Genomic DNA, 24,921 nt, shown 5'->3' on the forward strand with positions numbered 1-24,921 from the left:
ATTAGTCCACATTAATAAGTAAGGTATCATCTAAAGACGACAAATCATTAACGGTGCAGTTACGATGTAAGTTTAGTGTCAGCGTCATGGCTTTGTTTGCCACATTGCTGGTGAATATGGAGTGAAAGGTTACCAAATTTCACAGCGATCCCAAATACAGTACGGGTAATACTAACTTGGGGGTACTTTTGGATCTGCTCATTAACTATAGACAATCATTGCTGATAACACTGGCAGTCAATCCACAGCACACCACAGTGCACATTGATGCAATGAATGTATGCCAACCCACACACAAAAGTACGCAAGTAGAAGACACCCAAACTGGGACATCTTAAAAAAAAAAGCAATTAAGGTGCACTGTTTCAAGTAGCAATTTTGCAGCTCAGCGCTTCACTAGCATGTCATGTCAAGTTTCAAAGTCTTCAATCTCTCTCCCCACCCCCAGCAATGTAAGTATAGACAGTCCAATGCCACAATGTTTGCTGCACCACTCTGGAAAAGAATGCCTGTACCACACATGTACAGAGCCAGAGCGAAATTGAGCGCGCAAAAATTGAGAGAAAGCATTTCTACAGCACCTTTCACAACTTCAGGACATTCCAAAGCACTTTACAGCCAATGAAGTACTTTTGAAGTGTAGTCACGGTTGTAATGCAGGAAAGCAGTAAAGGGCATCTAAGCAGAAAACATTCATTGCATAAAACTGCCCACTATTTAACAATCTCGCTCATACTAAAAGGGAACGTTGGCGTGGAAATGGAAGCATCATAGTGCAGGAGGGGTGCTCTTCTAGGGTTTGGGCAGTGTAGAGGAAGTTTTACTGGGAACCGAGCTAGTCTCTTGCTGGGATTCTCATGTTAAACCTAGAATGCAATATCAAATTAAATTAGCAGGGGAAAAATTATGGACAGCCGCTAAAATGGCACTGAAACACTACATCAGACTTCAGCTTCAAAGACAACACTAAGAATTTCCTCGGAGGGTTCTCCTGATCAGCCACCGGAACTTCAGCAGAAACTCCGTTCATAGTTTTTCTTGCGTTTCCGCCGATCTTCCGCCAAAGTTATGGCAGCAGTTGGGAGATCCCAGAGGAAATTCCCAGCATTTGGCACCAACGTACTTGTGGACAGGTCTCAAAACTTCAGTGAAAGATTTAATTTAACTGTAAATATTCACATAAGCTTAAGAATTGAAGCATAAAACTGTCGAGAAACACATCAGTTAGGGCACAGGCCATTACAACTTGGCAACCAACTCCAGCAAGTTTATCCACCAATTAGCTGCACCACAGAGCCCACGAAGGTCCAGCGTTATCATTCGCTCAGAGCCAGGGCAGCAGTTGGGACACTACAACTGCTCTCAGTGCCCCATGGCTTTGGGGGAGAAAGGGGCAAGGGAAGAAAAAGATGGAGAAAATAGCTCGGTGTCCTGTGCTGATCACGATTCTGCAACCACCACTCTGGAGTATTGTGTCCAGTTCTGGTCACCGCACTTTAGGAAGGATGTGAAGGCCCTTGAGGGGGTGCAGAGGAGATTTACCAGAATGGTTCCGGGGATGGGGGATCTTAGCTACAAAAGGACAGGTTGGAGAAGCTGGATTTGTTTTCATTGGAGCAAAGGAGGTTGAGGGGTGATTTGATAGAGGTGTACAAGATTATGACAGGTTTGGATCGGTTAGACGGGGAAAGGCTGTTCCCACTAGTTGATGGTACAAGGACTAGGACACAGATTTAAGGTTTTGGGCAAGAGATACAGGGGGGGATGTGAGGGAAAACTTTTTTACGCAGCGAGTGGTGAGGACCTGGAACTCGCTGCTGACGGAAGTGGTGGAAGCGGAGATCAATGTTTTCAAGGGGAGACTGGATAGGCACTTGAGGGAAATAAACTTGCAGGGCTACGGGGATAGAGCGGGGGAATGGGACTGACTGGATTGCTCTACAGAGAGCCGGCACCGACTCGATGGGCCGAATGGCCTCATTCTGTGCCATTATGACTATGACTGAGTTTGTCAAGTTCCAACCCATGATCTGGTACAGTAGCGTAATGGTACATGACCGTACCAGCAACCTAGAGGTTGAGCCCTCAAATCGCAGTGAATTCAATAAATCTGGTAAATTGTGGGCTGGCACCAAAAAAATAAACTGCCAGATTGTCATTAAAACCCAACCAGTTCACAAATGCCCCACAGAAAAGGGAATCTGCCAACCCTACCCTATCTGGACTACCTGTGACTTTAAATACCCGCTGAAGTGGCCTGGCAAACCAGTCAGGGTAATTAGGGATGGACAATAAATGCAGCCTTGCCAGCATCACCCACATCCAGATTACAAAAATAGCCTCCGACACTCACACTTAAGGCTCATAGATGAATATTGGCTTTATGAAAGCACATGGCACTTGTAGAACTTTCTCAGTAAGGCAGTCAACACCAAGTGTGAAATGAAACTGCTATGCAGTTAGTAGTAGCATTTTTGAAGGCTTTCAGGCTGTGTGCATATTCGGTCACAGGGCATAGAAGCACTGGAGAAAGTGCAAAAAAGAGATTTATAAGGATGGTACCCAGAACAGAGAGATTAAAGCTATTGGGAAAGATTGAACAGGTTGGGGCTTTAGAGGAGACCTGATCGAGGTCTTTAAAATTCTGAATGGGTTGGACAGGGTAGATGTGGAGAGAACGTTTCCACTTGTGGGAGAATCCAAAACTAGGGGCCATAAATACAAGATAGTTACTAATAAATCCAATAGGGAAATAAGGAGAAATTTCTTTACTCAGTGGTTAGAATGTGGAACTCGCTACCACAGGAGGTGGTTGAGGCAAATAGCTTAAATACTTTTAAAAAGGAAGCTAGACGAGCGCAGGAGAGAAAAGGGAATAGAAAGGTATGCCAAGATGAGGTAGATGGAATGGGAGGGGGCTTGTGTAGAGTATTAGCACCAGCATAGACTAGTTGGGCCGAATGGCCTGTTTCTGTGCTATATACAGGAAACTCTTTTATCCGGCACCGACGGGACCGGCGTGGTGCCGGTTTATCAAAAGGTCCAGATTACAGAGAGTTATAGTTAAAAGGTACGAGAGCTCCGTACACAGCAACAAATCCAGGCTTCCCTGTTGCTTAGCAACAGCTGCAAGAACCCCGGCCACAGACCAAGCGTCCCTGTTGCTTAGCAACAAGTGCAGGAACCCCCCGATTACACAGCCAAGAATCAAGAAACGGCCACTAATATGAAGAAAAACTTAACTGAACCTACTCCTGAATTTTGCCGGTTAACCGAGATTTCCGGTTGTTTGGGTGCCGGTGAATCGAGAGTTTCCTGTATTGTGTAATTCTACTGGCATGATGGCAGGACTGTAGATCAGGGTAACTGATCCCCAACATGCAGCAGAGTGGTGAGGAAACACATTCCCCACGGCACCGAGTTCTTGGCCTCAGCTAGGTTACTGTGGGAGGTGCCACGTGGAAGCCAGATGCATCCCACAGGGGAAGAAGTCACCAGGCACTTGCCAGGTCAGGTTTACAGGCTGGTTGCTCATCCACCCTCAATGCAATTGAAGAAAGATTCATTGATCCCAGGAAGATTGCAACTTGAAAACGAGACATTCGCACATTCAAGAGAAAAACCCTTAGGCTGCAGGAAAGGAAAACTTGGCACAAGGGATGCAGGCATGCAACTGCTCCAGAGTGTGAATCATCGATACGAGTTGTGCCTTGTACGCACCAAATGGCAGTCTGGCACTTTGCTACACAACAAAGAATCAATAGGAGGGGAAAAAGTGGGGACTGCATAAATCCTATTAGCATATGTAATTTCCTCCAAACTTACATAAGGTACAGCACAGAAACTGGCCTGTGCCGGTGTTTATGCTCCACACGAGCCTCCTCCCACCCCTCTTCATCTCACCCCATCAGCATATCCTTCTATTCCTTTCTCCCTCATGTGTTTATCCAGCTTCCCCTTAAATGTATCTCTGCTATTCACCTCAACCACTCCCTGTGGGAGCGAGTTCCACATTCTCACCACTCTCTGGGTAAAGAAGTTTCTCCTGAATTCCCCATTGGATTTATGTAACTAATCTTATATTTATGGCCCCTAGTTCTGGTCTCCCCCACAAGTAGAAACATCTTCTCTACATCTAACCTATCAAAACCCTTCATCTTAAAGACCTCTATCAGGTCACCCCCTCAGCCTTCTGTTGCTGGACGAAAACGCCCCAGCTTGTTCAATCTCAGATGCACAGGTATAGTATGGTTGGAAATAATCAAATCAACTTTTATTGTCATTGTTAGTGCACAAGTGCAGTACAACGAAATGTAGGCTTGCGGCTCCCGAGAGTGTACATTTAGATTAAGACATTTGAACATTCAACATACATTTGGCTTGTAATACATTAACATATAATCCACACACTAGATCCAACAAAATCTACATTTTTTGAAAGTGCAAAGCCAGTAACTCAATCCTGTGTAGTGATGCCTGTCGCATCATTTGAATCAATGCCCACTTGAATTTTTGCTCTCCTTGCCAACATTTATATTACAATGTATTTTTGCCTAGCAAATGATCCTGTCACACTGATTTTCATACAGAGAGCAGAGGGTATTCAGTCAACTGAACAGCTGCAAAGCTGTCTTATCTGTGGTTTCTGTCGTTTGCATAACCCAGTGTGTGGGAGTTTAATTTTGGTTCGTCTAAAGAGGAACAAGGCCGATTGTATTGCTGGTGCCACCCACTTTCAAGCAGGGACCAGACTGTCTGTCCGTCCAAGGTGACAAAGTAAGAGCCAAGAGCCACACCAGCTCAAGAAACCAAAATGTGAAAGTAACACCATTTATTTTGGAATACAACTTGCAAGGTAATTTGGTTCCACTCATACTTCAGAGTGATTTCAAAACATCTCCTTGAACAGCGAATCCTTTAAGTTATAGATTTGCAAAGCTTTCCACGCATTATGTGGACAGTTTGCAGTCCCCCAAAATGTAGCTCCTACACCCCTCTTTCCTGTCTCCCAGGTGAGCGCCAACAAGCTACACCACACAGTAGTGAGGTGCAGGTATGCACCCACGATTCACAGTATGGCAGATTGCCGATTTCAAACATGCTGCAGTAGGAAGTTACTGAATGAAGGCGTGTGGTGGAGAAGTGGGAAACGAGATGGCAGTCAGCAGGAACCACTTGCCTACCTCTCCTAGTAGCAAGCTCCAGGTTGGTACAGGAAACTCTCGATTTACCGGCACCTAAATAACCAGAAATCTCTTAACCGGCAAAATTCAGGTGGTGGTTCAGGTAAGTTTTACTTCATATTAGTGGCCGTTCCTGGATCTGTGGCCGTGTAACCGGGTTCCTGCACTTGTTGCTAAGCAACAGAGACGTTTGGTCTGTGGCCAGGGTTCCTGCACCTGTTGCTAAGCAACAGGGAAGCCTGGATTTGTTGCTGTGTACAGAGCTCTCGTACCTTTTACTATACTTCTCTGTAATCCGGACTTTGATAAACCGGCACCACGCCGGTCCCGGATAAAAAAAAAAGTTTTCTGTATGGGTGGAGACAAACAAACCTGTAATTCTATAGCACCTTCCACAACCTTGGGACATCCCAAAGTTCTTCACAGCCAATGGAAGTACTTTTTAAGAGTAATCATTGTTGTAATGTAGGCAAATACAGAAGCTAGATCCCACAAACAGCAAATTAATGGATTACCAATTAAAAGCAGGTCTCCAAACATCCACAGAGTAAGTATGTCTGGAAAAGGAGAGGGAACACATATTTGTGGCTCTTTGCTTCTCCCCTTTCAGTTTGTTTCTTTCCCAGCCATTAGGACATGTATCAGCCTGTATAGTGATCGCCAAGAGAACAGCAAAATACAGTATATGCTTAACTCAGTTATTTAATTCAACTGATCTGAATTTGAATGTTTTAAGCACGAAATTGCTACTTTGCCACCCTCTTGCTTAATAATTCAATTATTGGATAATTTCAATCTTTTTAGCACAAGAACAACTTTGAATTATCAGGCGTACTGTAGCTTATTACTGAAACCTTCCTGCTCAGGATCAGATTTTTATTTTGCAGTTATGAGCTCAAGTAGGCAAATTCAATATCACAAAACTGAATCAGCAACAACTAGAAATGTAGGTGACAAAAAAAACTTGCAATACTAGGTAGTGGAACAATTTCCAAATACAGTCATGTTTCTGGATTTCTGACCATACCACTAGAGGAGGATCTCTGTAATTTGTTAAAAATACTGCTATTTGTGTTAGCCATGGCCCAGTGTTAGCATTGAGCCTATAATCTAGGCCAACACTTCAGTGCAGTACTGAGGGAATGCTACACTGTTGGAAGTGCCGTCTTTAGGATGAGATATTAAAACAAGGCCCCGTCTGTCCTCTTGATGGATGTAAAAGATCCCACGGCACTATTCAATAAGGCCAGAGGAGTTCTCCCGGTGCCCTGGCCAATATTTATCCATCAACCAACAGCACCAAAACAAATTACCTGGTTGTTAGCTTCATCGCTGTTTGTGGGAGCTTGCGGTACACAAATTGGCTGCCGCGTCTGCCTACATTACAACAGTGAGTATATATTAAAAGTACTTCATTGGTTGTGAACATCCTGGAGGAGCTGAAAGCGTTGTGTAAATGCAAGCTCTTTCTATTTTACTATTAAGTTTAATGAAGCTGTCAAGAGGTTACATTCACAGAACAGCAGAGCTGGGAAACGCAGATTAGAAGTCAGATAATGAAAGTTAGTTTAGAGATTCCAACCAACACTCACCTATTATGGTGGGGATATCTCGACTCAACTGAGCCAGTATGAGGTGTCGGTTGGAAAAAAAACTCTTGGTATTGGGTGTCCCACCACCTTGGGGCAACTAGGAATAGGCAATAAATGTGGACTTGCCCAATGTCACCCACATCCTGCGAATAAAAAAGGTAAATGGCAAGAAAAGACCACAGGGCCCATCAATGCCCACCCCATCAATTAGACAGTGCAGCCTCATGCACCACTTTCCCCAACCAGCAGTAATGCTAGCTCCTTGGGGGGCGGGGGGCGCAGAGGAGAGGAGGGGAGAGAGAGAGGAAGAAAGCAAAAACAGGAAGAGAGAAACCAGTGACCAATTTCAGGAAAAATACTTGGGAAATTCCACCCTAACTCACTAAGGCAGTCAAACAAAGCTCCAGGTTACCCACGACACGTGGTAACTTTACCCAAGTCACTAAGGGTCACTGTTGAAGCCAGGCTGTTAAGATACGCAAAATAAACTGTGGCCAGATCTGGAGGTAGCCTTTCCGGCCAGAAACTCGTGATTATGCTTTGCGATGGGATGCTGCAAGGTTAATGCAATTGTCTTGTTACAATACAATCCACACTGGGTAGCACTGCCTTTACAGACATTGATATTGATATTTGCTCAACTTCAAAAAGGAGGCAAACTGAGGAAATGGGAAAAATCCACAGGAAGAAAGAATTCTGAAATATATTAAGGGATTGGATTCTGACCAGAGGACAGTAAGGGGGGCACCTACAAGAACATACAGTTTACTGACACTAGAGCTTCACTACATCCCACCACTTTGCAGGAAGGGAACTCAAGGTTGCAGGAGTGAAGTGTTCAGAACCTGGGACACAAAAATATTCACGGTTTGGATTCAATAGCAGTGCTAAGGGAGGGAGGCAGGCAGGCAAGACTTCAAAAGTGGAAAGTGTGTTGCTGGCCAGAAGGGATTGCTTTTGATTGGAATATGAAAAGCAGCAAATGATCGCAACCATACATACCCAAATGGAATGGAGGTGGTAGTCCCAAGTCTTCTGGGATGTGAAGGTCTTAACAAGTGGAAGCAGTAAACAATTATTAAAACTGGACAAACTGTTTCCACTTAGAGGCAAATATTTCTTTGTGGAGGGTTTCCTTGCTGCCACTATGTTGCCTATAATGATGGAGAATGCAACCACACGTACAATCTCACTGGAAAAGAATGGAATAACTGATTTTTCAGTTAAAACAAGACCTCCCTTCTTGGGCATTTTATACATTGGTCTGTATGAAGTTCAAGATCTGAAATCGAGGTTTGAAAGGCCAGTGTTAGGAGTGTAGGAGTTCCCAGACTTTACACAAGTATGGAATGCCCTTAAAACAAAGGGGGAAACATCCAGAAGAGACAGGAATTTGTATGGGAGTGTTAATCCTTTAAACAGGATTCAGAGTTAGTATCCAGTCATCAAAGTTTGCCAGCAAGTCTACCTCTGAGGAAGAAAGCTTGTGCTATGTAGCAGAGCATCTCCTAGTTAGGGTGAATGAATGTCCTCCTTGGCTAGCAGCTGTCCTGTTTGTTTGCCTTGCTCTGTCAGTTTGGCCTCAGTGCAGAGGGATTGGCAAGATGTCCTTTGCGGTTTATAACTGTTCTGTGAAAACAGCAATGACGGACAATTCAAATGGCCATTAATGGCGATAAAACCCACAACTCGCCATTTGCATGTTACCGAGGAGAGCGTCACATTATAAACGGGGGTTTCACTGCAGCATGTTTATTCAAAAAACTGCCTCTAATCATTTTAAAGTGTAAAACACAATGGCAAGATAAAGACATTGATCAATGTAGATACCTTCCTTTAGAGAGTTTAGGATCACATGACAATTCAGTACTGCCTGATAAAAAAACCTCACTTTCCAGTTAGATCCAGATTGCTCAACAGTAATGTATTAAAGTAAGCTCATGAAACCCTTATTAATGCCTTTGTTACCTCTAGACTCGACTATTCCAATGCTCTCCTGGACGGCCTCCCACTTGCACCCATCCAAAACTCTGCTGTAGCAGAGATGGCACGTGTCTGCAAGCTCTACCAGTAAGGGCAGCTGATCCTATCCACACAATGTCCACAAATGCAGACTTTCCAACAAGGGTGACTGGTAGAAATCAAGAGTGGGGACCCTGGCTGATTTCCCCCCTCCTTCGCCCAGGGGCAGGGCGCGCAACTGTAGCATTGATTGAGATCAGTTAACGCATCACAGACTGGGACTCAAACTTGGGACCTTCTGGCCTGTATGGTTTAGCATTACACTGGGCAGCACACTTGCTCATCAGGTCACTGGAGGAGCTGCGCAACACTCAAATTGATTTAAATGTAACCGTCAGTACATCCGGCCGTAAAGTACAAAAACCTCTCCAAACAAGCCCATAATTGGACTGCTGGGTGTTTTTTAATGGATCAAGTGGAAATAGTACAGAAATGTGTCACATTTATACTTCACTGAAATCCTGTAGCATGCATTTAAAAAAATGGAACCACTTGTTTCTACTTGAAAATTAGTAACAGAAATTAATAAAAGTCTATGGATCAGTTAAATGGAGCTTAGCACACACTTCCTTTTTAAAAAAATGGGGCTGTTGAAGTGTTTTGCATGCAGTCAAAACAGTTCCTGCGACATCACTGAGGAAAGGAGTTTGTTCAGAGTCAGGTTCTTCCCCAAAAAGAGGGAAAGAAAGGGTTTAACAAGAGATATCCACCCTTGTTGCAGTCCAAATGCAGCCCCTCAGATACTTAACCAACTGATCGACTTTTGGGCCACTCCACTGCTTTTCAATTGCATTCAAGGACGAGAATCAACATCCATCGGATCAACAACGACTTGTATTTAAATAGCGCCTTTAACGTAGTAAAGCGTCCCAAGGCGCTTCACAGAAGCGATCAAACAAAATTTGACACCGAGCCACACAAGGAGATATTAGGACAGATGACCAAAAGCTTGGTCATAGAAACATAGAAGATAGGAGGAGTGTGGTGTATGTGCCTTTAAGAGCCCCAGGTGTGCGTAATGCCGGTAATTGCCACTTGGGCTATATAAGCCTGTGTATTGTGTATATTCTTTAGAAACCCCCCCCCCCCCCCACCAGACTTGCTTAGTAAATACCTATGAACCAACTCCTGTCTTCAGTGTCTTTATCTACACACGGACACTGCAGTGGCGACGAAGTGGAAACGGACTTACCTGCAATTCGGCAGCACCTCAAGGACATCGATTCCTCCAGCGTCCAGAAGACTCAAGGAAGTAAGAGAAACTGTGGTTTCACCAGCTGGCCAAGCTGGTGACAGGTACTGCGCTAATCCTTCCTGGGCGTCAGGCTGGAGCTCCAGCGGCGGGCTCTACAGCTGAGACAGGCAGCGAAATCGGAGGCAAGCAATAACGGACTGGGAGGGTGCACTCGAGAGACGGCCGGCGCGGCAATCAGGTCAGCGTTTAGACCTCCGTCGGGAACGAGTCTCCAACAGTGAATAAACGGAAACCACAGTAAATCAGCGTTGTTATCGGTAGCAGCGGCGGGATAGCGCCATATCGTTGCTACAGAGAAAAAAAAGCGCAGGAAGCGCCATATCTTTTCTGAAATGCCTAAATCTGGTAATATTGAGGCTTTTGATGGCGAAATAGAAGATTGGACCACATACGTGGAAAGAATAGAGGTTTATTGCACTGCAAATGGAATAACAGATGAAAAAAAAGCTTCAGTACTTCTGAACTTAATGGGCGCGAAGACATACGGGCTGTTACGAAATTTAATCACTCCAGCCAAACCAAAGGACAAGACTTTTAAAGAAATTGTTGATACCCTGCAGGAGCATTTAAACCCAACACCGCTGCTGATAGCGGAACGATTCAAGTTCTTCAAGAGAAATCAACACAAGAATGAAAGTAACGCTGATTACCTAAACGAATTAAGAAAGCTATCAAAGTACTGCCAATTCGGAGCAGGACTATCGGATTATCTTCGAGACAAATTTGTTTGCGGTCTCTTAAGTGAAGGAACACAAAAAAGACTGCTTTCTGAAAAAGATTTAACATTGGACAAAGCTTTCAGTATGGCTGTATCATACGAAGCAGCAGCAAAAGGAGCTGCAGAGATACAACAAGAGACACAGGACTTCGGCACCCATGAAATGACACAGGAGTTCGGAAGATGTTATCGCTGCGGCAGATCCACCCATAACCAGAGGGACTGCTGGTTCAAGGGCAAAGCATGCAGGCAATGTGGTAAGATTGGACACATTGCACGGGTATGCCAATCTGGACAAAATAAATCCACTGACAGAAAACAAAAAATCAATAAAGAAAAGTACAGGAAGGTACAAATGATGACGGACAATAGCTCCGAAGACCAGAATAGCGATAGCGACTCCGGAAACAAGAGACTAAGCTGTCTCAAATTACATAATGTACTTGCCAAAGAGGATTACCAAACCATTTGGGTTACCCTCACAATAGCAGGGTCCCCAGTTAAAATGGAGCTAGATACAGGATCAGCTCTAACCGTAATAAATCGACGAGATTACGAGAGGCTATTTTCGCATATACCTCTAAAAGACACATCCATTATCTTAAAAACATATACGGGGCAGAAAGTCTACCCCAAAGGAAAAATAAGGGTGCCTGTGGTATACAACGGCAAAGAAATACAAAAGTTGTATTTATACATTCTACAAGATGGTGGTCCACCATTGTTGGGACGTGAATGGATAAGGAAGATACGTTTAGACTGGCACTCCATTCAGGCACTGACGGTGACCAGTAAGGAAAAAAACAATGATGACATCATACCTGAACGATTAAAAGACATCTTGGCCAACGCCAAAGAAGTGTTTCAAGAGAAACTAGGAACCTTGAAAGGCATCACCGCCTCAATAAAAGTGGAAGATACAGCAATTCCAAAATTTTTTAAGGCAAGACCGGTGCCATACGCAATACGTCCGGCAGTCGAGGCAGAGCTGAAGAATTTGGAAAAGGCAGGCGTATTATCCAAAATAGATTGGAGCGAATGGGCAACACCCATCGTTCCAGTCATGAAAAAAACATTGAAAAATAACTCTGAGGAACAGAAAAAAATTCGCATCTGTGGGGACTTTAAGGTGACTGTAAACCCGGTCCTTCACACGGTACAGTATCCTCTTCCGAGGATAGAAGATATTTTCGCCTCACTATCCGGAGGGAAACATTTCACAAAAATTGACTTGGCACAGGCATATCTACAGATGGAGGTTGAGGAGACCTCCAAAAAGTATCTCACAATAAACACACACAAAGGCCTGTACCAGTACAATCGACTGGTTTTTGGAATAGCATCAGCTCCAGCTATCTGGCAAAGAGCTATGGAGCAAGTCCTGCAAGGGATTCCGGGGACTCAATGCTACCTAGACGACATCCTTCTAACAGGAGAAAACGACAACGAGCACCTTGCCAATTTGGAGCAGGTGCTCACTAGGCTGAAAGAACGGGGCCTACGAGCAAATCACCCCAAGTGCAAATTTTTCCAAAATCAGATATCATATTGTGGCCACATAATTAATAAGGAAGGGTTGCATAAGTCACCTGAAAAAATTGAAGCAGTTATAAAAGCCCCAGCACCTGAAAATGTTTCACAATTAAGGTCATTCCTGGGATTAATAAATTACTATCATAAATTTTTACCGAACTTATCAACTATTCTACACCCTCTTAATGATCCTCTACAGACAGGAGTGATTTGGAAATGGAACGAAGACTGTAAACGTGCCTTCCATAAATGTAAAGACTTAATCACATCCGAGAAAATTTTGGCTCATTACAACCCATCACTACCAATCAGACTGGCATGCGATGCATCCCCTTACGGCATAGGAGCGGTATTGTCCCATAGATTCCCTGATGGCTCGGAACGGCCGATAGCTTTTGCGTCACGCTCATTGAACTCAGCTGAGCGTAACTATGCCCAGATAGACAGGGAAGCACTCAGCCTGGTATGGGGAGTGAAGAAATTCAACCATTACCTACACGGACAAAAATTTACCTTACTGACTGACCATCAACCCCTCCTCTCCATATTCAACCCTAAAAAAGGTGTCCCCATTATGACTGCACAAAGACTACAGAGGTGGTCCCTTTTTCTAGGGGCACACCAATATAACATTGAATACAAAGGGTCAAAACAGCATGGGAATGCTGACGGTTTATCACGCCTACCGTTGCCAATGATAGAAGAGGCACCTACAGTAGACCCAGTAGAGATATTCCACTCTACCATAGTGGAATGTCTACCGGTGACAAATTCTGCCATTGAAAGGGAGAGAAGAAATGACCCTACTCTCTCAGGTCTACGATTTAACAGTGAAGGGATGGCCAGCACATGGCAAACCACTGTTGCCAGCATTCTCGCAAAGAAGAGAACAGCTGTCAGTGTGCCGAGGAACCTTGATGTGTGGATCCAGAGTGGTGATTCCACCCAAACTCCAGGATAAAGTGCTAAAGGAGCTTCACGAGGGGCATCTGGGTGGAGTGAAAATGAAGAACCTAGCTAGGGCGTTTGTATGGTGGCCAGGTATCGATGGAGACATCGAAGACATGACCAAGAGCTGCCTAGGATGCCAGAAGGTCCAAAATGCTCCGCCACAGGCCCCTCTACATCCATGGGAGTGGCCCTCATCTCCCTGGCAAAGGGTGCACATCGACTTTGCTGGTCCATTTATGGACTCAATGTTCTTAATCGCAGTTGATGCACACTCCAAGTGGCCGGAGGTAATAAAGATGTCCTCCACCACCACGGAAAAAACCATCACAGTATTAAGGACCATATTTGCCAGGAATGGGCTGCCGGAGCAGATATGTTCTGATAATGGACTGCAATTTGTGTCCGAAGAATTCAGAAAGTTCTTAAAGAACAATGGGGTAAAGCACTACACGTCCGCCCCATACCATCCCGCCACCAATGGATTGGCTGAAAGGTTTGTCCAGACCTTCAAGAAGGCCATGGGTAATGAAGACATAAAACTTCAGCACAAGGTGGATAACTTCTTATTTGCATATAGGAATGCAACGCATATGGTTACTAACCAAACTCCCGGCATGATGTTCTACAATAGAAACCAAAGATGCCGGCTGGATTTGGTCAAGCCCAACATCCGAAGGGACGTGGAGAACCGGCAGTTTCAGGGCATGAATGAAAGGCCAACTAGGGCCTTCCAGATAGGCCAACCGGTTTTGGCCTGGGACTACCATACCGAGAAATGGCAGCCTGGAACTATCTGCACACGATTAGGACCACTGATGTATAGCGTGGACATCGGAGACAGCATAATAAGGCACCATGCTGACCAAATCATCAAGTCATCCGAAAAGGGACAACCTACACCACCACTCTATACATCTAACGATGAAGGAGAGATACCCATATCTACCTCCGATCCGGTGATACTGGAGCCCGATGAACCCGACACTGGCCTTCAAGCCGAATCAGCCTTGCCAGAAGAACCTACTACACCACCAGAAACTACTACACCCCTGAGGCGTTATCCAGACCGAGTCAGGAAGCCTCCTGAGAGACTAACTTATAATTAATTAATACAGCAATGTATATTATTTTGCATATAACATGTAATTAATAATTACTTAAAATATGATGTACTAGTTAGCTAGAAGGGGAGGAATTGTGGTGTATGTGCCTTTAAGAGCCCCAGGTGTGCGTAATGCCAGGAATTGCCACTTGGGCTATATAAGCCTGTGTATTGTGTATATTCTTTAGAAACCACCCCCCAGACTTGCTTAGTAAATACCTATGAACCAACTCCTGTCTTCAGTGTCTTTATCTACACACGGACACTACAAGGAGTAGGCCATTCGGCCCCTCGAGCCTGCTCTGCCATTCAATGTAATCATGGCTGATCATCCAAATTCAGTACCCTGTCCCTGCCTTCTCCCCATACCCCTTGATCCCTTTAGCCTTCTAACTCCTTCTTGAATATATTTAATGAATTGGCCTCAACTGCCTTCTGTGGTAGAGAATTCCACAGGTTCACCACTCTCTGGGTGAAGAAATTCCTCCTCATCTCTGTCCTAAATGGCTTACCCCTTATCCTTAGACTGTGACCCTTGGTTCTGGACTCCCCGACCATCAGGAACATCCTTCCTGCATCTAGTCTGTCCAGACCTGTTTGATCTCATTGAAACTTATAAAATTCTAAGAGGTCTTAAAAGGAGGAAAGAGAAGTAGCGAGGCGGAGAGGTTTAGGGAGGGAATTCCAGAGCTTAGGCCCTTGGTAGCTGAAGGCACAGCCACCAATGGCGGAGCGACTGAAATCTGGGCTGGTCAAGAGGCCGAATTAGAGGAGCGCAGTTTTCTCGGAGGGTTATGGGCTGCAGGAAATTGGCAGAGACGAGGGCCATGGAGGGATTTGAAAACAAGGATGTTGGTCTCCACTCATTTCAGTACCATCTAACAATAGAAAAAAAACCTGGATGAAGTGATCTTCTCCAGCTGTCGAGACCTTCCCTCAGTGGGTCACCATGGGACTTCTTCTCAACTGAACAAATTGCCTGCTGTGTTTACCTACAAAACAGCGACTGACCTTCAAAAGGAATTAATTGGCTGTGAACCCGGGGATATGATAAAGCACAATGCACTAGCAATTGCTTTCTAACCAAAATGATCTTGACAAATCAGTGTTACAGCCATTGCTGAATTTCACTGAAATCACACAATGAATTGAGCTGTCTCCAAAGCAATAACAGACAGCATACAAATCAGAAATTCTTTTTTTGGCTGACGTTTGTACTCAAGAGGAGGGTTCAGTGCTTGGGACTAAACTTGTAGGTCTCTAATTTAGCATCAAGCACAGGGTGGACAGGAGATAAATCTTCCTCGCGACTGCATGCTGCTTACGGCCAGTTCCGCAACAGCCACCGCAGACCTACTCAGGATTAAGTTTCCAAATTACTACCAACTGGTTTGAGAAACACGATAAACTGCCAAAAACCATTCAATAACTCGCAACAAATCACCAAGACAGACATATAGAATGTTAATCTCACAGCTACTGCCTTGATAAGCGGTAAAATATGCCAGAATCGGATATCTGGCTGCCAAGGATAGCCATTAAAATAACTTCAAGCTTCTGGGATGGCATTGGTGGAAGCACAAAATGGGCTAGTGAATCAGCAGCCAGTTTTACACTGCGCCCGATTGTCAATGAATGCTATTGATTTCAATGGAAAAGATGATTGGGTAACCAGACCATATTTCCACAAGTTTTTGCGGGTCTACGGTGCTTCCACCGAAGACCAATTCCATCCCCGTTGACTGAACACCATTTACTTGAGTGAAGAATTTCTGATCAGCCACAGGCATTCCAACATGATTAAGCATGAATCCTGCACTTTAAATATTAGATTACAGTCCAGTGCTTGGGACTAAACATGTGCGTGTCTGGTTTAACATTTCAGTTCACACACCAGTTGTGCTCCTGGACACTCCCGCAGCGATACAGAACTATGACAAATTTTTGATTGGCCAGATTATAAATGAAAACACCTGGCCTATTAGCTGAAATTCCTCGACTGTAAGGAACCGTATCTATTCACTTATACAAACGGACAGGCTTGCTGCTTCTCAACAGGTGCTGCAATTCATTTTTAGCTTTGCCCCTTTCTCAACTACAACACAGTATTTCCACATTTTGAATTAATCAGACCTGGTTACTCTTTGCAACAATTCTAGGGCAAAATGACACTACACTTTCAATTCAACACCTGGCTATACGAATGGGAAAAACACTGGTACCCATCAAGTACACATTACTAAAAATGGAGAGTTTACACAAATAAATCCAGCATACTACTATTAAAGTCTCGCTAAACACGACAAAAGCCTCTGTTGCGCACATGCTATCATTTACAATTACGTACGATCACTGCCACAGGACCAACAACCTGTGCATATTGAAACTTTTAACCGGACCATATTTCCACAAGTTTTTGCGGGTCTACGATGCCATGGGCTCCCAGAATTCGCCACCATTCCCAACCCCAAGTAACTTTTCTCCCCAAAAAAACCTGATTTATTCCACCTGCATTTATTGCAAAGAAATGTTCTCCATTCCCATAGTTTTTAATCGGAATCTCTCAGAGTATGTGTACATCCAATGCGTGACAGCTCTTGCCCCTGCCACCCCGTCACAGTAAATGCTGACCTGGCCATTACTCAGCTCCAGCCTGTATAAACGATATGCTACGCCATAGGTTTTCAAATTAAGCTCCAACGATTTCAGCAGTCTGCCAGAGTGTTCCAAGTGGCCAGTGAGATTGAATTTCTGTCTATCCGAAGCAAGTAGAACACCTGCCTCCAGGGCCCTGTAATCTATATTCTTTTCTGTATTTGTTGGCTTACTCGCCAATTATTTCCGTTGCTGTATGAACATTTTGTACAACGACAGTACAATTATCCTTTAACAGCTGGCACGGGCTTTCAGAAGGCAACATAAAGGGGTCCCCAGTACTGTCAATATTTGCAGTGGGTCCTACAGAGAAAAGCTTGAAATCTCTTACACTGAGCCAGTCATTCTTGGTGGGATCCGTGCGAGATTACGGCCATTCTGAATCACAACGACATCTATAAAAAACACAATGCGATGCCCAAAATACATTTTAAGATAAATGCAATTAGTAAACTAAACAATGCAAGTAAGTGGCAAAGAGTCAAATTGAACCCAAATGCTTCAAGGTTAAACACCACAGAAATTGTTCAGGTGTTCAGAGGAGGGGGTCTGGATTTGGACCAAGGTCTCAAGCTGAAAGTGTATACATTGTTGTAAATAGATCAAAATTGTCCAAATAAATATACTGGACGAATGGGGTTTGGACTGAAGTGGGGCTAGACGCCCACATCCCCGGAATGAATATAAAAAAAAAATGAAGGCCACAGATCTGCAGGACAGCTCAAGCAGAAGAAAAAGCTGTTCAACCCATTTCCTTCTGTCTGCCAAGTCCTATTTCAGAACCCAATTAACATTTCGCATCACCTCCCTACACCAAGATCGTTCCTCTGTGGTATCTGTTGAGCAGGGAACTAATCCAATTCCCTTCCTGAATGCATCAACTGCGTGCTTGCTGCACTAGGTTGCAGTCAAATTACAGGAATAGATCAAGTGTGAAGTTATTCCTTTGTCAAATTTAGCTTGTGACTTCCTCAGTTCGTAAATCATACCCTTGTTTTCATATGTTGGCTTTGCACAAAATACCCATTATGCACACTTTCTCTTAAAAGAACTTGCAACATGTTCAGACTCCTCCAAAAGACATTTCCTCCCCCAGTTATTTTACATTTGCAGAAACAAGCAGGATCTTCCAAACACAGCTACGTTAAAATGTATTTCGGTGTCAGCCGTGGCTCAGTGGGCAGCACTCTCGCCTCGGAGTCAGAAGGTTGAGAGTTCAAGTCCCACTCCAGAGACTTGAGCACATCATTTAAACTGACACTCCCAGTGCAGTACTGAGGGAGTGCTGCACTGTCACAGGTGCCTTGTTTCCGATGAGACGTTAAACTGAGGCCCCGTCTGCTCTCTCAGGTGGACGTAAAAGATCCCATGGCCCTATTTCGAGGAGCAAGGGAGTTCTGCCTGGTGTCCTGGCCAATATTTATCCCTCAACCAATTCCACTAAATTTTTTTAAAATCTGATTTACCTCACGGCTGTTTGTGGGAGCTTGCTGTGCACAAATTGGCTGCCGCGTTTCCTTCATTGCAACAGTGACAACACGTTAAAAGTACTTCATTGACTGTAAAGCACTTTGGAACATCCCGAGGTAGTGAAAGGCACTACACAAATGCAAGTTCTTTCTTACCACGACACGTGGCAAACTGCACACACAAAAATCCACTTTTGCCACTCCACAAGATATTGGAGCACCAAGGTAGTGCTGCTCCCTCAATAGAAAATAGCCAATATTGAAATTTTGTACCAACCATCGGCCAAATTAAGCAATATATCTAACATATTAAGCTCAGTCACGCACACCTTATTTGGCCATCGCCATTAAATGACTGTCACGCCTGCCACTTCTTAACTAGATGGGAGCTTCACAAGTTCCAGAAGTTGTCAATCTTCGTATCTTATGCCTGAGGGAAATTAGCTTCGCCTTGACTTTCTGTGGCAAGTCACAAGAGATTCACTAATATTTGGAACAGGTAAAAGCTTCTAATTTTGTGCTAAAAATATAGAAAACTACAAAAGCACTCTGCCAAGGATAACATTTTACAGCTCTCATCACGACCTGTAATCGATTAACTTGCATTTCTATTACGCTCATTACATGTAAGAGGAGGCATCTCAAACAACCCTTTACACGGTGGCAAGGAGTGGATGCTGAGCAGTGCTGAGGTAAGGACAAGAAAAAAAAGGATAAAAGTTAGGAGGATACAAAAGCATGGTCAAAGAGGAGGGTCTTAAAGAGCTTTTTGAAGGTAGGCAAGGAGGTGGCATGGTGGAAATGCTGAGGGTGGGCATCTTGGAGGCCAGGGGCAAGATGGCTAAAGCAGCAACTGCCAACAGTGAAATGGAGAAGAAGATCTAGTACAGTGTTGGCACGGAGGATGTGTGCAGATATACAATGTTGGAGGAGGAAATCACAAGAGGTGGGAAGGGGAAAAGCCACGAGGGGATAGAAAGTGAAAACAAGAACCTTAAAGTCGATTCTCTGGACGTGGGAAGCCCAGAGCTTGCAGAAATCTTGGGGGGGGGGGGGGGGGGGGGGGTCTCAGTCAGCAGATTATACAAGGGTAGAAGCAATAGATCATGTTGATTATTTCACCTAATCCACTGAACTGGGGCTGTACTACCAAACTTATATATGCCGGAGACTCAAATTACCCAGTTTCATCTCTTTTTCTGCAACTTTTGTCACTGGACACCCTCTGGTATGTCACTCAAGTGGCCATTTTTCATGTGTGAACCTATACGGTAAGTGCCAGTTGGATATTCAACTACATGAAGCATCACCTGACATCCATCGAGAGCTCACTATTTTAATTGGCAAGTCTTCTGTACCATTACCAAGGATACATAATTACTAGCTTCTCTAAATTACCTCACCAGGAGATACTAAATTGCAATAGTTGCAAGTCTGGGATTTAGAAACATGCTGCTCTCAAATTATTACACCCTAAATACAGGTCATGTGACACTGGCACACAACCCTGGGAATAGCAGGTGCCATACCATCAGTTTAGTTGCTAGATGTAACCAAAAAAATGTACAAAGCAGATTAACAAGCTATCGCCACACTGGCTACAGTGAATTCCTTATCTGTTTGCACAAAGTAAACACAAAATAACTCCCTACACTATTGGATGCAGCTTGTGCTGTTCCACTTGCAACATAAAAAGCTCGCAGCAGCTGGGAAAAACTCAGACCTTCAGGACTCAAAACAGGAAAACTATCCCTAAGGGAAAGAGCACAAATTACACATCATTCTGCAATATTTAACTTTGTTGATATGGCATCCCCAAAGGATAACGCAAGTTCGCATTTTTAAAAGATAGCAAGACCTGCATTTCTATAGCGTCTTTCATGTCCTCAGGACGTCCCAAAGCGCTTTACAGCCAGTGACGTACTTTGGCCGTGTAGTCACTGTTGCAAAGTAATGTTGCTCGGTAGTTGTAATTCCTTCAGCAATTTTCCCTTTCAATTTCATCAACTCCAACTAGTAGCATGCAAACTGCCGCGAAGACAGCCTTACAAGACCACCTACTTGCCTTCATTATAGCCTCAAAGTTACGACTGGGACCAAGGACCAACTCATGCTGGTACCAGAAGTTACTGTATTCCCCCACAGCTCATCCTTCCAATGTCAACACAGTCAAGACAGAGTAAAAGCCGCTACACAATACACGGTCCACACACGGCACGAAGTGACTAGTAACAGAAATACTAAACCAGCAGAACAGTCATGAAACGAGACAACAAGCAGAATCTTGCCCTCCACTTTCAATATAATATATACATAAATATATACACACACACAACCCAATGTCATAGCAATCACATCACCCGTCACTTGCCCATGATGTGATTATGACAAAAATAACACCAAGCGTTTCTTCCAGCAGCCCACAATGAAGCCAATACAATGAAGCCACGTTAGAGGTGAAGCACACAGCTCACAGGAGAAGCCTCTGTTGCTGGGTGGACGGGTCGGAATCTGATTGCACTCAGAGCAAAGGCAGGCTGCGGCCACCACCACCACCAACGCTTCGTGTGACAGCACTGGCCGACTCGCCTGGCCTTTGATGATGGGGTCCGAGAGGATCTCGATGCCATATTTCATCTCGTTCAGCTCTTCGATGTTGAGGAAAGCCGAGAGACACAGGAACTGCAGCGACCACACGGCGCCGACCAGGAGCCCTCTTGTTATGGCCGCCATCTTGAAACATTGCAAAGGCGTGCGGCGCGCTCACCCTAACTTTAACAGAGCCGCCTCCCGCGACGGCTATTGGTCAGTTGCTCCCGGAGGAGCCAATCATGCCGTGACGCGCCGCGGCGCCGAACATAATTGGTTAACTGTCACGTCACTCAGACGGGACAACCCAGCGTGCTGATTGATCAGAAACGTCGCCGTCGACCATTAGCTGACATCTGATTGGATAAGACTGCTGTCATTCATGACACCGGCGTTGGCTCTTCGCTCTGTTCTCACCCGTCGACACTTAGACCCGCCCCTGCTCCCGCATCATTGGCTGAGGGGCGAAAGACGTCGCTCATTAAGAAGTTGATTTGCTACTGTGCGCTCAGTGATTGGTTTACTGGAATGTCAAGCGTGGTTGACATTCATTGATCATGCTGTACTGCAGTGGCTGACCCAGTGGCATTTTCTATCAGAAAAGTACATGCTGAAAACACATTGGCCAGGATTTTGCGCTCGGTGGCGGAGGAACGGTGCTCGCCGCTGACCTCGAAGAAAGCTGCCCACAAAGATTTAGCCGTCTCTGCGGAGTCGATTTCTCTTATTCCGTCGTCCGGTTCAATTTGGCGCCATTTAAAGGGGATCCGCGGTGTCCAGGGACAAGCAGGCTGAGCAGCCAATCAGATTGAAGAATTCTCACAGGCGGCAAATCAGGAAGTAAAAAGCACTGATTAACATTCACTTTTTCATCATTTTACAGAAAGCGAAATAGAGATTGGGATTAAGGTAGAAGCTGAAATATCATAAATAAACTTTATAAAAAAATAATTTTTATTATTTAAAAATCTTTGGGATTCTTATCATAAAATGGAGGGAATGACACTCCACACTTATAAACATTGTTTTTCAGGGCCAGAGAGGTTGTTCAGCAATAATTATGGCTTAGTACGCCGTTAAAAACCTCAGTTACACCTCATTCAACAAAGCGTAACTTTTTCAATGCTTTTTACAATGAGAATAGTGCGTAAGAAGTTGAAGTTCATGTCAAATCACTGATTCTGTGTTGATTGCATCTGTGAAGACTGCAACAGTGCAACCTGTGGAGGAGCAAAACGCAAATTCTGGGCCATTTAGTTCTGAGTTTCACTGTGAGTAGAACTCAACATTGTCGAATCTCTGTAGTCGTCCTCTCTGAACCGTCCCTAATGCATCATAGAAACATAGAAGATAGGAGCAGGAGTAGGCCATTCGGCCCCTCGAGCCTGCTCCGCCATTCAGTGCGATCATGGCTGATCATCCAAATTCAGTACCCGGTCCCTGCTTTCTCCCCATACCCCTTAATCCCTTTAGCCTTAAGAAATATATATGTGTCCTTTTGAAGATGTCCACAATTGCATACAGTGGGATATATTTTCAACTTGCCGAACGGGCATTGAAGATCGGCCGTCCGTTATAGAAACCGCTCAATTTTCATTTAATAAAATCATAGAATGATTCAACACAGAAGGAGGCCATTTGGCCCATCGTGGCTGTGCTGGCTCTTTGGTAGAGCGATCCAATTAGTCCCACTCCCCTGTTCTTTACCTGTAGCCCTGTATATTGTTTCGCTTCAAGTATATACCAATTTTTTTTAAATATTACTTGAATATGCTTTCACCACCCTTTCAGGCAATGTATTCCAGATCACAATAACTCACTGTGCAAAAAAATGTTCCCTTATGTTTTTTTATATTCGTTCCTGGAATGTGGGCGTCGCTGGCAAGGCATTTATTGCCCATCCCAAATTGAACTTGAGAAGGTGATGGTGGGCCGCCTTCTTGAACCGCTGCATTCCTTGTGGTGAAGGTACTCCCACAGTACTGTTCGAGAGGGAGTTCCAGTATTTTGACCCAGAGACGATGAAGGAACGGCGATATATTTCCATCGGGATCGGTGCTGGGTCCTTTGCTGTTTGTCGTGTACATTAATGATTTAGATATGAATGTAGGAGGTATGATCAGTAAGTTTGCAGATGACACAAAAATTGGTGGGGTAGTAAATAGCGAGGAGGGAAGCCTCAGGCTACAGGACGATATAGACGGGTTGGTCAGATGGGCAGAACAGTGGCAAATGGAATTTAACCCTGAAAAGTGTGAGGTGATGCATTTTGGGAGGACTAAGAAGGCAAGGGAATACACAATGAATGGTAGGACCCTAGGAAGGACAGAGGATCAGAGGGACCTTGCTGTGCATGTACATAGATCCCTGAAGGCAGCAGGACAGGTAGATAAGGTGGTTAAAAAGGCATATGGGATACTTGCCTTCATTAGCTGAGGCATAGAATATAAGAGCAGGGAGGTTATGATGGAGCTGTACAAAACGCTAGTTAGGCCACAGCTGGAATACTGTGTGCAGTTCTGGTCGCCACACTATAGGAAGGATGTGATTGCATTGGAGAGGCTGCAGAGGAGATTTACCAGGATGTTACCTGGGCTGGAGCGCTTCAGCTATGAAGAGAGACTGGACAGGCTGGGGTTGTTTTCCTTAGAGCAGAGAAGGCTGAGGGGGGACCTGATTCAGGTGTACAAAATTATGAGGGGCATAGATATGGTAGATAGAAAGGAACTTTTCCCTTTAGCAGAGGGGTCAATAACCAGGGGGCATAGTTTCAAGGTAAGGGGCAGGAGGTTTAGAGGGGATTTGAGGAAAAACCTTTTCACCCAGAGGGTGGTTGGAATCTGGAACTCACTGCCTGAAAGGGTGGTAGAGGCAGGAACCCTCACAAACATTCAAGAAGCATTGAGATGAGCACTTGAAATGCCATAGCATACAAGGCTACGGACCAAATGCTGGAAAATGGGATTAGAATAGACAGGGATTGATGGCCGGCGCGGACACGATGGGCCAAAGGGCCTCTTTCTGTGCTGTATAACTCTATGACTCTATGACTAAGTCAGGATGGTGTGTGACTTGGAGGGGAACTTGGAGGTGGTGGTGTTCCCATGCGCCTGCTGCCCTTGTCCTTCTTGGTGGTAGAGGTCGTGGGTTTGGGAGGTGCTGCCGAAGAAGCCTTGGCGCGTTGCTGCAGTGCATCTTGTAGATGGTACACACTGCAGCCACGGTGCGCCGGTGGTGGAGGGAGTGAATGTTTAAGGTGGTGGATGGGCTACTGATCAAGCGGGCTGCTTTGTCTTGGATGGTGCCGAGCTTCTTGAGTGTTGTTTGAGCTGCACTCATCCAGGCAAGTGGAGAGTATTCCATCACACTCCTTACTTGTGCCTTGTAGATGGTGGTAAGGCTTTGGGGAGTCAGGAGGTGAGACACTCGCTGCAGAATACCCAGCCTCTGACCTGCTCTTGTTGCCACAGTATTTATGTGGCTGGTCCAGTTAAGTTCCTGGTTAATGGTGACCCCCCAGGATGTTGATGGTGGGGGATTCGGCGATGGTAGTGCCGTTGAATGTCAAGGGGCAGTGGTTAGACTCTCGCTTGTTGGAGATAGTCATTGCCTGGCACTTGTGTGGCGCGAATGTTACCTGCCACTTATCAGCCCAAGCCTGAATGTTGTTCAGGTCTTGCTGCATGCGGGCATGGACTGCTTCATTATCTGAGGAGTTGCGAATGGAACTGAAAACTGTGCAGTCATCAGCAAACATTCCCACTTCTGACCTTATGTTGGAGGGAAGGTCATTGATGAAGCAGCTGAGGATGGTTGGGCCGAGGACACTGCCCTGAGGACCTCCTGCAGCGA

The 24,921-nt window shown here is 44.9% G+C and overlaps 1 protein-coding gene across 1 annotated transcript in view; it reads right to left on the reverse strand.

Annotated features, from left to right (window-relative positions):
- The window catches only part of os9 (OS9 endoplasmic reticulum lectin), an 86,296-nt gene extending 65,068 nt beyond the window's left edge, over positions 1-21,228 (reverse strand). The window contains exon 1 of the mRNA XM_085972606.1: positions 21,070-21,228. Coding sequence (XP_085828732.1) covers positions 21,070-21,213 — 144 coding nt within the window. The 5' untranslated portion in view covers positions 21,214-21,228. The remainder of the gene's footprint in view (positions 1-21,069) is intronic.
- Between the last annotated feature and the right edge of the window lie 3,693 nt (positions 21,229-24,921).

This window comes from Somniosus microcephalus, chromosome 33 (assembly GCF_052327205.1).
Source record: "Somniosus microcephalus isolate GS21.2 chromosome 33, FLI_Smic_1.0, whole genome shotgun sequence".
Taxonomy (NCBI): domain Eukaryota; kingdom Metazoa; phylum Chordata; class Chondrichthyes; order Squaliformes; family Somniosidae; genus Somniosus; species Somniosus microcephalus.